General features: G+C 41.5%; 1 protein-coding gene across 2 annotated transcripts in view; it reads left to right on the top strand.

Moving 5' to 3' along the window:
- Nucleotides 1-13,855, top strand: part of COL4A3 (collagen type IV alpha 3 chain) — a 91,370-nt gene that overhangs the window by 63,321 nt on the left and 14,194 nt on the right. For both annotated transcript variants that reach the window (XM_082221695.1, XM_082221696.1), the window contains exons 29-46: nt 496-593; nt 765-915; nt 2,116-2,229; nt 3,549-3,716; nt 3,949-4,038; nt 4,855-4,989; nt 5,117-5,215; nt 5,772-5,861; nt 6,368-6,507; nt 6,600-6,726; nt 7,449-7,529; nt 9,176-9,274; nt 9,905-9,955; nt 10,197-10,382; nt 10,574-10,704; nt 11,113-11,185; nt 12,754-12,825; nt 12,987-13,106. In XM_082221695.1, the coding sequence (XP_082077821.1) occupies nt 496-593; nt 765-915; nt 2,116-2,229; nt 3,549-3,716; nt 3,949-4,038; nt 4,855-4,989; nt 5,117-5,215; nt 5,772-5,861; nt 6,368-6,507; nt 6,600-6,726; nt 7,449-7,529; nt 9,176-9,274; nt 9,905-9,955; nt 10,197-10,382; nt 10,574-10,704; nt 11,113-11,185; nt 12,754-12,825; nt 12,987-13,106 (2,025 nt within the window). The remainder of the gene's footprint in view (nt 1-495; nt 594-764; nt 916-2,115; nt 2,230-3,548; nt 3,717-3,948; nt 4,039-4,854; nt 4,990-5,116; nt 5,216-5,771; nt 5,862-6,367; nt 6,508-6,599; nt 6,727-7,448; nt 7,530-9,175; nt 9,275-9,904; nt 9,956-10,196; nt 10,383-10,573; nt 10,705-11,112; nt 11,186-12,753; nt 12,826-12,986; nt 13,107-13,855) is intronic.

The raw sequence follows: 13,855 nt of genomic DNA, 5'->3' as shown, positions 1-13,855 counted from the left end.
GGGGGAGGGAGAAAACCAGCAGGAACTGGCAAGACATTTTTGTCTTGCGAAGCAAGCCCATAGGAGATTCGTTTTGCAAAGCACCTCCAAAACGGAAAACTCTTTCGTCTAGCGGGTTTTCCGTCTTGCGGGGCATTCGTCTTGTGGGGAACCACTGTACTTGGTTGATTTTCCCCCCCCCTGGTTCTGTTGTCTTTCAGACAATAAAAATTGCATTAAAAAAATTAAATTCATGTTCAGTTTTTGCATATTATAACAGCTGCATTTATTTATTCATTCAAAACTTTTGCATCCCACCTTTCTTCAAAAAGTTCAAGGCAGCTGACAACAAAATCTAACCATAAATTAACAATTTTTTAAAAAACCAGTTGCAAGATTCCTAACTTAATTAGCAAGAAAAATGTCAGAACCTAAAAAAAATGACATAGCCACTTATCGCAAACCTTCAAGAGCCTGTGTTATATCACTGAACATTGTTTCCCCTCCACTTTGTAGGAGATAAAGGGTCTCCAGGACCCACAGGGCCACCAGGCTGTCCCGGACAGTTAGGGGAACCAGGCTTACCTGGAAAACCTGGAATTCCTGGAGAAAAGGTTGGTTCGCAAACTAATTCCACTGAGTTTAATGGGTTCTACTAATCAGCAAGAGCATTAACGATTTTAAGAATTTTAAGAAATGCTCAGAATATTAAGAAATAAAAATTAAGCTTTACTTACAGTGTTTGAGACATGGCATTTATTGCTATTATTTCCTCCATGTTTTAGGGTGAACCGGGCCCAGTTATACCTGGACAACAAGGTAGACTGGGTTCACCAGGAATAGATGGCATGCCAGGTGAGAAGGGCGAAAGAGGATTCCCAGGACTTCCAGGGCCCCAAGGTCAACGAGGTCGTGATGGTGCTGATGGGCCAAGAGGTAGAGTATATTTCGAGCAAAATGTTCGCCTCCTTGACATATTAACTAAACATTATGAATTTTCATTCAGTGGCGGTTTCATTCAAGAAACTTATATCTCTCCATTCCATCGCATTTGAGCAATGTTCAGTTTGTTGAACCTGAGGATACAGAAGGTATCCTTGAAGAAGTGAAGCCATCTCTCTGTGCACTCAGCTCTCATCCCTTCCTTGCTGCTACAAGGGGCATGGTGAAATGGGGGGGGCACAGCTTTAGTGGTGGCTTATCTGAAGATTGGATGGCTGCCCTGGAAGTGCAGAGATTTAAATCCTGTCAAGCCATACTTAAAAGAAATGGATCTGGCATACTAGGCAATTGAAAAGGGCAGATATATAAAGTCTAAGCTGAATACTTTTAGGTCTCTAGTCTGAAGGAAGGATGCCTGTTGGAACTGGTTTTTCTCCAAACTGAGGTGCCTGTCTCCAAATGGACTTGGTCATTAGAGTGCTGCCCCCCTCCCCAGCTACAGCTTTCCACACCTGTAAACTAAATGTGTGAAGTGGATGCATGTATGTTCTGGAGTGTGTGTGACAGAGAGAGGGGGGGAAGAAGAGGGAAAGAAAGAATGGAAGCATAAGGAACTCATGGAAGCATAAGGAACGGCCGCCGAGACCATATAACACCGGTCTTGAAAGACCTACATTGGCTCCCAGTACGTTTCCGAGCACAATTCAAAGTGTTGGTGCTGACCTTTAAAGCCCTAAACGGCCTCGGTCCAGTATACCTGAAGGAGCGTCTCCACCTCCATCGTTCTACCCGGACACTGAGGTCCAGCACCAAGGGCCTTCTGGCGGTTCTCTCACTGCGAGAAGCCAAGTTACAGGGAACCAGGCAGAGGGCCTTCTCGGTAGTGGCGCCCTCCCTGTGGAACGCCCTCCCACCAGATGTCAAAGAGAACAACAACTACCAGAGTTTTAGAAGACATCTGAAGGCAGCCCTGTTTAGGGAAGCTTTTAATGTTTGATGTATCACAGTATTTTAATATTCTTTTGGAAGCCGCCCAGAGTGGCTGGGGAAACCCAGCCAGATGGGCGGGGTATAAATAATATATTATTATTGTTGTTGTTGTTGTTGTTGTTGTTGTTGTTGTTGTTGTTGTAAAATGGGGCCCTTCATCACATGATATTAAGTTACCTTAATGCTATCAATACTATCTTTTAGGAGAACCTGGGTCCCTTGGAGTTCCAGGAGAAAAGGGTGTTCCAGGAAAAATAGGTGACTGTCTTGTTGGCTTACCAGGCCCACCAGGTCTATGTGGATTAATGGGCCCCCCAGGTAAGTATTACACAAAATATTGTCACCCCCCCCCTACTCTAAGCCAGCACATGCTCTTCTGAACACCTGAAGCAAGGTCATGAAGCACACTTCACTGATTTATGGGTTGGAGCAGTGCTGATCAAAACCACAGACTTGTCTGTCTCATTTTCTTCACATAGGATATCTTAGTGAAGTATCTTGTAGGCAGTCATGGTCCTCTCTACAAAAGGGACATGATATCTCTTTGAGAATATATTCTTATTTATAACGTTGTTGATACTTCAGATAAAATCCTATTGAGTTTAGGTTTGGTTTGTTGATCAGGGAACAGGCAAAATAATGAAAGTGCAATCCTATACTTGACTACCTAATAGTAAACCCCATTTAATTCAGTGGGCTTATTCCTAGGTAAATGGAGTTAGGATTAAGACCTAAAATATTTTAACTCTGGGTTATATCTTCTGCATAAGTCTCCGGCAGATGGTACCTGAAATTGAATTAAAAACCCAGAAAAAAGTATAGGCATACAAAATATCCAGACACATAGATACTGGTATGTTTAAATCTTTTTCACTGTTAATTTAAATTCCTTTTAAAATGTTTTAATTATATTTGTTTTTATTGATAATTTTAACCGCTTGGAGGTTTTGCTTCAATATAGTAGTATATACATTTCAATCAATCAATCAATCAATCAATCAATCAATCAATGTTTTCTTCTTTTTTAAAGTGACCCGAAAGGGTTTTTGTCATTATCGTTGTTCAAATGGCTTTTAATTTAGTTCCTTTTTCTATCATGTCTGGAAGAAGCTTGTATTTTGTTAATAGACTCTGGGTGTCTTCAATTATTCTGCAGAAGGGATTCAAGTGCACACTGCTTATTTTGATTTGCCACAATTAAAGTAGATTAAAGTGGTCTGTTGAGCAAATCCACTTTAAAACAAAAACTGACGTTTTAAGGTTGTAAAACTGATGAGGAAATGCACTGAAAAGTGTGGGATGAACAAAATATTAACGGGGAAATGTATAGCTTCTGGGCTGGGATGAATGCTCATTGTTATATAACTTCCCTACAAACAAATCAACAAATTCTCAATAAATTCTAGGTGTAATGTAACCTCTGTGTAAGCTTTACACCGACAAATTACCAAGTTATCTGGAGGATCCCTCTGTATACAGTTTGCTGTACTTCTTAGTTGTCCTTGTCTGTAAAACTACTTCTTACAAAATATGCCCCCAAACCCATGTTCTTGACCTCAAGATCACAACCTTCTTCGGGGGGAGGGGGCAGGGAACATTTTCACATAATGGTCATTTCAATGTGTCTGTTATCATAGGAAAACGTGGAGTTCTAGGAGCCAAAGGAGACCCAGGTTTTCCAGGATTAGACATCCCGGGGTTCCCAGGACCATTTGGGCTGCCTGGATTACCTGGCCCACAAGGAGAAGAGGGATCTCCTGGCATCAAGGGACAACCTGGCAGGCCAGGAGTACCAGGTGTACCAGGTGAGTATTTCTTGAAGGGAAAATAACACACTATTAGTACCACTTGCTTGCCATTTTATTCTGCAGGAGTTTTATAGATATGACCGGTACGATCAAATGAAGGCGATGGCATGGTATTAAGTCTGTAGATAATGCATAGATAAATACTCATTTTGCCTGGACTCTGACACAGGCAATAGGGAATGCACAATCTCTGAGTAATACAGTATTCTGTTTTGCTCACTTCCCACAGGTCTAAGAGGAGAAATAGGCTTGATGGGCACTGTAGGTAATCCCGGGCTACCTGGTGTCTTTGGAAATCCAGGTATCCGTGGCAGCAGGGGTAAGTGATAATGCACTTCTCTTATCTGCTCATTATTTATACAGCCATAAGTACACATTGTCAGCCTGTTAGATCTTTCCTGAGACAGCATCCCTCCATAGCTGCAATAGGAGGCAAAATTCCTTCTGGGAGGACCCACTGGGAACTGTCCATGGTCCTTACTTTCCTGACCTCTGCTTAAAAAGAAACCTGCCCTATCTTTGCCTGTCCAGGAGAGACTCTGTCTGTGTCCGTTTTGCTCGTAAGCTTCCTTTGCTTGGCTGCTTTCACCTGCAGCCTTCCAGGCTTATGGCAGCATTCAGTACGGTCCCTCCTTCAAGCCCTAACAAACAGAGAAGAAGCATGGATCCTGCTCCTAACTAGACTAATAGGTCAATTCTTAGCAGTGCTTTGTGGTCATATGATTTGCATGTCATTTGGATTTGGATTATTTGTGGCTGTTAATTGGTGCTGGAGTATTAAAGGCCAAAGGGCTGAATGAATGAATTAATTGATTTATTACAGTCACAGGCCAGAGATAGGACAAAGGGCTGAAATTAGTGCGACTTCTGGATAAGACAATGTATAAGTTCTAAATTTCTCGTGGTCTCCTTGGTAAAACGTTTCAAAGCTAAAACTGTAAATGGCCCACATGAGTTAATGTAAATGTGAAAGAGGGCCTGCACATGTTTCACTGGCCAAATGTGTGTCATGCTATTACTTTTCCAAATGCAAGTCAAGTTTCTTCCAGCTTTTGAAATAATAGACAAAGTACTGCAATTGCAGAGAAGAAAAATAATAAAAGCAGTTTTGTTTTGTTTTGTTTTTCATTTGCAGGTTCTCCTGGCTTCCCAGGACCAAAAGGAAGAAAGGGATCCTCAGGTGAAAAAGGTGAACCAGGTGATAAAGGTTCTCCTGGAACATCAGAGTCCAAAGTGAGTTTTGGAGATAAAGGAGACAGAGGACCTAAAGGTATATGCAGCAGTTACTGCTACTGCTAAAACCAGCTTGATGCCATTACAATTATCATGTTATGTTTTTTAAATGAGAGTGATGGTGATACTGACTTCCAGTGTAATGCATGTCATTGCTGCTATAGGATTTCCTGGAAGACTGGGACTCAAGGGAGAAAAGGGAGAGCAAGGTCTGAAAGGATGCATAGGACCTGATGGACTACCAGGAATGCCAGGGCCACCAGGTATATAGACTTACCTATATATTAAACTGTATCAGATATACAAAATAATATGAACCTTCTTTTAGTAATTTGTCAAACTAAGACAAGAGTTAGTTAATACAAGAGTTATGTGAGGAATAATGCATCCATAATCATCTATGGTTATGCGCTTGCTCATGGTTGAATGGAGAATAAGATGAATGAACAGTTGCAGAGAGTTCTCATACCAGTGCTGGTTAACATGGTGAAACGTACTTGAAATATTAAACGGTTAAAAACTCATGCCCAATCTTTTATTTTTAAAACTTGATGAAACTCAGTAGCAGCTGCACCTTAGTTTTGGGATAATGCTAACCACACACTCATTATGACATGTTTATGAGATACCATCGGACAGCTTGGGAAAACATGAGCTGTGCCATATTCCCTGTAGGAGTAGTCACCCTTTGAGGGGCAATAAGTAGCAGGTGTAAAACAGAGAAACCAAGAACACTGTTCTTTCTTTTGGATAATGATCCATAACATCCCACCTAATCTTGAAGTGCATCAAAATATGTTCAATTGATTATACTTTCAGGTTCCAAAGGAGACAAGGGACGTCCAGGAATTCTTGGTGGACAGGGATTGACAGGAGCTCCAGGAGACAGAGGGGACATGGGAGTGCCAGGTGATTTTACCCATGTATCTGAATAGTCATCAGGGGAATAGGACTGTAATAGCCACCTGAAAAACAAATAGCTGAATTTAGTGATTAATGCATTTGTAAGGACTGAATTGGAGTAAGCTGTGCATAAATGGGGAATGGTGTTTCACAGGTTTTTGTGGGGAACAGCACATCTCGTAATAAGGTTATTAAGGCCAAAATACTCATTACTCATTATTTTTCAAGTTCTTCCTGTATTTGTCATGAATATACCTTTACTTAGAGGGGGAAAGAATCTCTCTCTCTCTCTTTCTCTCTCTCTCTCTCTCTCTCTCTCTGTGTGTGTGTGTGTGTGTGTGTGTAAAGTTGTATTTGTGGAAGGGTGAAACTATGATACAGCTGCTTATAATTCAGTCTCATTTCATATTTTCATTACTTGGCTTGGTTTTGGTTTGGTGGCTTTCCCCCCCTTTGGGAAATTAAAAAAGTCTAAAATCTCTATTCTGATAGCCATGTCTATGCCATTGCAGGTTCTAAAGGCGAACGAGGTTCTTCTGGTTTTCCTGGGTCACCAGGAATACCAGGGCCACCTGGCTTGCTTGGTATTCCAGGGGATAAAGGAGAACCAGCCTGTCCTGGATCTGGACCTCCTGGCGACCCAGGACCTGAGGTACAGAAAGTAATAGATCCATGGGTCCAGGCTGTGCTTAATAGGTTTGATTGTTATTTACCGTGATCCTGTTTCCCATTGATGCTTGCTAGGGTGATCCAGGTCTCCCAGGAGAAAGAGGAAGGAAAGGTGAAAGTGGATCACCAGGCCGGCCAGGGCTTGTCGGAGAACCCGGACTACCTGGAAACAGAGGGGATTCTGGTTTACCAGGAATTCCAGGTGAAGTGTGTGTTTTTAGGCACCAGTGCAAAGCGTTAAGAGTGGAATATAATTTCTAAGTGAACTAAAACTGCAACTACTGTAAGCAGCTTCTTTCTATGGAAAAGGTACCAGCTAGCCTGGGGATTTTGTGCCACAGGAAATACTTCAAACACTGCCAACTGATGCCATTCCTGCTTGACCCTGAACTGCCATTTGAACCAGTAGCAATCATCCTAGGAATCACTAACTGTGCCCTTGTGGCTTGTGATTGATGCTCCATCTGAATGCACGCTAACAGAAACAGTATAATGCCATGGAAATCATATTATTCAGTAATGCTGTTTCACTCATACAGCATAGGTTCTCCTTGGGGTATTTTAATACAAAGCTGATCTAGGTAATAACTTCCCATGCAGCTGGTTGAACAACTGAATATCAAATCAGGGAGGAAGTAAAACCCATTGTGCAAAAGAGATACAAAGCGGTGTGTGTGTTAATACAATGATCCAAAATACACTCTTCTGCTATTGATGGCTCTGTTAAATCCTGAGTTTCTAATTTAAATAAGCAGGGTTCAGTACAGCACAGTTTAGAACAGAGAGCACTGTAATTGGGAGTAATGTATTTTTACTGAAGTTGATGGAGCTGCTTCAGCAATGGTCTCTGTGTTAGATGTATAAAGAGCAAACATTCGCAAATGAAAGTTGCATTTCTTCTCTTGCTCGCTCACTCCTTTGCAGGACAATCAGGACCTACTGGCAGTAATGGTGCTAAAGGTACTAAAGGATTACCAGGACAAAATGGCATCAGAGGCTCTCCAGGTCTGTTGCTTGTTTGCCTATTTGTAGTTATTTTTCTGTCTTTATTTTTCCTGTTTTTCTCACTGTTGAAGAAAAATCAGTGGGTGATAAGCAATGCTGGTCCTACTCAAAATAGACTCATTTAAGTTAATAGACTAACTTAGGTTCATTAATATCAATGGCTCTATTCCGAGTGTAAAGTTGGATGCAATCCATAATGTTTTCGTTTTTCATAGCTTTTTCTTTATACTTCAATGAAAAGCTGCTTCATCTCTTCTGGTCTCTATCACTGAGGTTTCCCACTGGTGGGCCAGAATTTGTACTGGCCAATTCTAGAACTTGCCTATATTTTTCAAGGTACACACTTTCCACTGTGGGCTCTATTTTGCAGGAGGTATTTAACCAGAAGCTAGGCAGCTGTCTTTTCCTACTTACATTGTTTAGAATGGATCACTTGCATGCTGCATTACAAACCCTGTGCTACTAGATGACCAGAAGTTTTCTTCCAACTCTGTGATCCTATGAAACTGACTGCTACAGTTAAGCAGCAGAGCAGCAAATTGTGACTCAGAAAGTTACATGCAGCCCATCTGCCCTGTATTGTGCAGCTTGAGAAAAACACACATACTCATACCCACCCCATCTCTTTTTGCAGTTCTAGGCAAACTGTCAAACTAGGAGGTTTGCCAAATTCCTGCTGAGCCACCATATTTCACTGATAACATTTCACTTCGTGGATTATATGTCACATAGGTTTTCTCTCTGGACACAAACCTCAATACTGACCAGAGGGAAAGGGTGGATGAGCAGTTGCTCCTTCCTACTTCCTACTGCCTACGCCTCTCCTTCAACTTGAAGAAGAGAAGAGTTTGGATTTGATATCCCGCCTTTCACTCCCCTTAAGGAGTCTCAAAGCGGCTAACATTCTCCTTTCCCTTCCTCCCCCACAACAAACACTCTGTGAGGTGAGTGGGGCTGAGAGACTTCAGAGAAGTGTGACTAACCCAAGGTCACCCAGCAGCTGCATGTGGAGGAGCAGAGATGCGAACCAGGTTCACCAGATTATGAGTCTACCGCTCTTAACCACTATACCACAATGGCTCCCTTGAGATAATGGCAGATGATAGCAACAGCAAGAAGGCACAGGAGCAACCACAGTTGCTGATCACATATCTTCCACTGGTGCCATGGGAAATGTGGGTGGATCACTGTGGAATAGGAAAGCACAGTTCCTGGCAGCTTTATCCTATACCATGAAGTGCTCCAACAAAAGCCTCTCATTAATCCTCCAGGACCACTCTCCTGCTCACAATAGAAAATGCGAGCTTTCCCATTCTTTTCGTTGTGTTGTGAGCAGCTTTGTACCTAAGAGTGGCATGCACATTTAAGTAATGAATAATATGTGAATGATCAACACATCACTACAATGATGCACCAATATTAGATCATTTCAAAACCTAATATGACAACGTAATTAATTGATAATATTGTAACTTTTTAAATTATTATAAAGTAAATTGTCATTCTAACTTATCCATTGATATCAACTATAAGAAGCATTTCTGGTACAATCACATATTAAGAATAATAAAACCATCAACCACAAACTAACAAATAAAGTGTATAATATTTTTTCATCAAGGCTAAATTTTCAACATCATCCTCAGGTTCACCTGGGTTACTGGGTGATGATGGACCACCCGGTATGAAGGGTAGCCAAGGACAGGATGGTATCCCTGGACCCCCAGGAGAGAAGGGAGCACAAGGTATCCCATTAATAACGTTCATTCTGTTTCAATATGTTCTAATATTTTAGGGGTCATTACAGAATTCATGCCATGTCAAAATTTATACTGTTGAAAAGCACTCACATTTTTAACTTTTTGTTGCGTTTATTGCAGATTAAAAATAAGTAATGTATTGATCAAGTTTTCAAAGTAGTTTGATAATTACTAAAAATTTCAGTTTTGATTCTTTAAAAACAACAACAACACACAAATAGCAGTGATTTGGATGATAATAACTGGAGATGTCAGCTGCTAGGTACAGATCTTTTTCAGTTATTCAGGTTTGTTAAGAGGAAAATATTGGGGAAGATAACTGAGCCTGACATTCCATTTGCTTCTAAAGCTGCACTTTTGGAGTATTTGAAAGGAGGGATCCTGAATAAGACCTAGAACTAGTAATACATTGGTTAATATCAGCTAGAATGTGTAATGCAGTAATGGTACAGGCAAATATGTGCAAATACTTTGTTACTGGATAGATATATGTTTGTGAATCCTAGAAATAAGGACTTTCAGTATTGCATTCAGCTATGTTTCTATTCCCGTTCTTGCAATGTATTGTATTGTACTTTTGTTCTGCATTTGTAATGAAAACAATTATGAATACAGGTTCTCCAGGACAGCAAATTCCTGGTCCTCCAGGCATTCCTGGTCCTAAAGGTAAAATTAAATTGTTGTGGGGTTTTTTTTGGGGGGGGGGGGAATGAAAGTCAGAACTGTTAGTCTTAAAACGAGCTTAATTCTGTCTGCTTAAATGCAGAGTAAACCAGTTTACTTCAAAATGCTACTTGTCTATTGCTTTTTGATTTTGGTTGCCATGCACCTAAAATGTGTCATGCCTCTTTAAAAGTATATTAAAGTTGACTAACCTGTACCTAATGGTTGTTTAAATACTGCATAGGTGTCAAAGGAGACATTGGGGTGCCTGGTATACCAGGGCCACCAGGTATTAAAGGTAGTATGGGAGACCAGGGACCAATTGGACCTCCAGGCTTACCTGGACAACCAGGACTTCCCGGGAAACCAGGTGCAATAATTGCTGGCCAAAAAGGAAACAGAGGCCCCCCTGGTCCTGATGGAAAACCAGGTAGGAACTGTTATTTTATCATACCTAACACAAGTAAAATAGAGACTGTGAGATAATACTTAACAAGTTAGGCTGTCTCACTTTCAGTTATAATGTAGGTTGTGCCTCTCTGAATTCCACACAATTCCTGGTATAAAAACAATTTCCTGTTGTATGTATTATAAAACTATCTCCTTTTTAAAACGATACAGGTGTCCCTGGTATTCCAGGACCTGCTGGACTCCCTGGCTATAGTATTAAAGGAAATAAAGGTGTTCGAGGAAATGATGGCTTACCAGGCCCGCCAGGAACTAGAGGTGACGTTGGTCTACCTGGGCCAGCAGTAAGTGAAATAATTACATTTAATTATCCACTCACTATTTTAACCTTTGGTTGTAGGCTGCAACACATTTCAGCAAATAAACCAAAACAAAATTACTACAAAATAGAAAAATGAGATGTGAGCATCAGTGTGTAGGCACCTAGGAGATTTCAATTATTTTTATATCATACAGCTATTGGTGCATTTAAACAAATTCATATTTCAGTAATGAGATATTGTGCTTTATTTTATCAATGCCAGGATATTTATCAACAGTTAGGGGAATATCAGCCAGACTGTTGTCTCATTTTGCCTTTCTCTGCCTCCATCCTCTCCCTGCTCACAGAAACTGCTGAAAACCAACAAGCAAGTCTAGCTTGTGTACAGTTACTGAAACAAGATTATTTTTCTCATCTTGTTGTCCTACAGGGAATTGAAGGCATCCCTGGCTATCAAGGTCCTAGAGGTGAACCTGGTTTCCCTGGATTCCCAGGCATCAAAGGTATTTGACTAACTTTGTAAAGTACCTTGTTATTTTATACAAAAGAGAGGCTGGCATGCAGTGGACACAGAGCTTCTTCCTTAGAATAAGGGGTAGAAAGGTGGCAGAGCTCTGGAGTTGTGGTTGGTTTGTTGCTAGCATTTTACAGTGCAGGTTCCATGTTTTGGGAGGCCTTGGGCAAGGAGCTATGAATGGGTCCCACCTTACGCAGCGACTCTGCTGCTCATTTGCCCTCTCCCAATTCACACAGCTGTCCAGGGGGAGAATGCAAGGCAAGTGCAGGATGTTTCTCCGTCTCCTCACTACTGACACTGATTTAGAGAGGGCAGGTGATCAGGCAATAGAAACAAGGAGGAGGAGAAACACGACCTGGAAGGGTGGGAAGGATGCAGAGAATGGCAGGAGCGGCTCACCCAGCAAAGCAGAACTGCAACAATAGCCTCCCAGCAGTGAAGTCACTCACTACAGCTTACCAGGAGGAGCGAGGCAGTTGGTGAGGTTGGGGCTGCACAGGTGTACCACCAGGGGAACACCACATTGGTTATACTGGGTCATCCTTGCAGACCTGGCCTGACCTCCTTCACATGCCTCCTAGTATTGTTGCAGTTCCACTCCTTAGGTGAACTGTTTCTGGGGAATGATATTGCCAGAGTCCCCTTCCTTGTGTGAACCAGCAGTTGAACGGCAGACAATGTTTGCGCCTACCTGCCTTCCTAACAATGCAGTGTAGAAAGAACTAGTTGCCACCGATGACTAAGTAGGATGAATCCCTCCTTCTTTTTCTTCTTTGCCTTTGGACATAGGCCAGTTAAGGGGAAAGTTTTCCTTTTTAAGTATCCTGCTGTGCAGCTGCTTTGGAAATGAGCCTTTGAGCTAAGCAACAGGAAGCATTTGGAATGTGATAATTCAGTTCTTAACTAGGTTACAGCTGTCGTTGTTTTTCTGTTCTGTATTTCTGTTTCTACCAAGGTACACAAAGTGACTTATAACTAAATGCACTACAGAATGTAAAAGCTTGCCTTGCAATGCAAGTTAAGGGGAGAAACAATTAAACAGGGTACAGTAGTGAGCACCAGAGCATCAACTGGATGCTGCAAGTTGTATTTATTTGATACAAAATCAATATTAGGCTGCAATTCTATGCACTAGGAATGTGAAACCTCTGGCCCTCCATATGTTGCTAGACATTTCCCATCAGTCCTGGCCAATGGTCAGCACTGATGGGATTGTGGTCCAGCAACATATGGAGGGCCCTATCCTTGCTATACATAGTTATCTGAAAATAAGTCACAATGAACTCAGTGCAGCTTGCTTCAGAATCAACATGTATTAGGATTGCAGTATTAATATACTTCATATTAGTTGCTGGGAGATTGCGCAGATTAGATCAGGAGTGGCTAGCCTGCAGCCTACAGGCCATATCTGGCCTACAAACATTTCTATGTGGCCCCCATGACAGCTTCCAGGTGTTGTTGTTTTTAAAAAAACTACCTATTATTATGAACATCATTCATAACAACTCTTAACAAGACTGTCTCATTTCTAATAATGTCAGGTCTTCTTTTCAGGAGAAATGGGTAATCAAGGGCCACCTGGGCAAATAGGAGTACCAGGACCTGCAGGGTCAAAGGGACCACCTGGTGAGTATACTTGACTGGTATCTATAAAGCTGCCCTTGGTTCCTTTGGGAGGAAGGCAGGATTTGCATATCCTCATCATCTCTCTGGGTCTACCTTCCCACTTCATCTCCTTTGTTTTTTAATACAATAACCAATTGTTTGTTTATCCATTCATTTACTAGGTCCGCCTGGAGCACCCGTGGCTGCTGTCTCTTTCCCAGGAAACCCAGGACCTGCTGGACCTCCAGGAAACCTAGGAAGCCCAGGTGATCCAGGTCCCAGAGGACCACCAGGGCCACCAGGTACAAGTTTCATAATATCTCCCTCCTGTTTTATCTAATAGAGGAGAGGAACATCAGGGACAGATAACATGTCCTGCATAACCTAAGACATGGCACCATAGAAGTTTTTGCCCCGGCTGGAATGGGTCCTTTAACTCTTATCATGCCTTTTGCTTGTCTGGATAGAGAGAGAAAGGTGAGAGAGAGACAGAGAAACAGAGACTAGCCTACTGTATAAGTTGGCATTTGTTCTTATGCCCACGTTTTTCTCTGGCTCCACCCACTGCTGGTATGTGGCCCAGAAGGAAATGTGACCCTTGATGGAAAAAGATTCCCCTGTCCTGGCATTGATAAACACAGTGGGGCACATAGATCTGCAGCAATTTGCAATCCAGTTGCATTTATTCATTTAACCATTCTTAGGCTCTGTTTTCAGGTCAAACCCTTTCAAGGCAGCTTCCAGCATACAAATAATGATAAAAGTTAACAATAGCAACTAGCAACAAACTAGCACTAACAACAAAATACTAAAGCTTTTGAAACATTAAAATATATTAAAATGTTAAGCCCAGAATGTTATATACGAGTAACATAATACGAGCCTTGGAAGGACCTTTTATTTATTTTATTTTTTAAAAAAGGCATTGCAAATTGAAATGTATATTAAAGCAACAAACAGGTGCTTTTCATTACTGTAAACAGTCACTCACCACCTACACAGCAAAATATTCCTGCTATCTAAATATTTCTTGTTTGCTTCAAAATCAGAG

Source organism: Podarcis vaucheri, assembly GCF_965113315.1.
Source record: "Podarcis vaucheri genome assembly, chromosome: 5".
Classification (NCBI taxonomy): Eukaryota; Metazoa; Chordata; class Lepidosauria; order Squamata; family Lacertidae; genus Podarcis; species Podarcis vaucheri.
The sequence above is the reverse complement of the archived record's forward strand: the minus strand, read 5'-3'. Positions and strand labels throughout refer to the sequence as shown.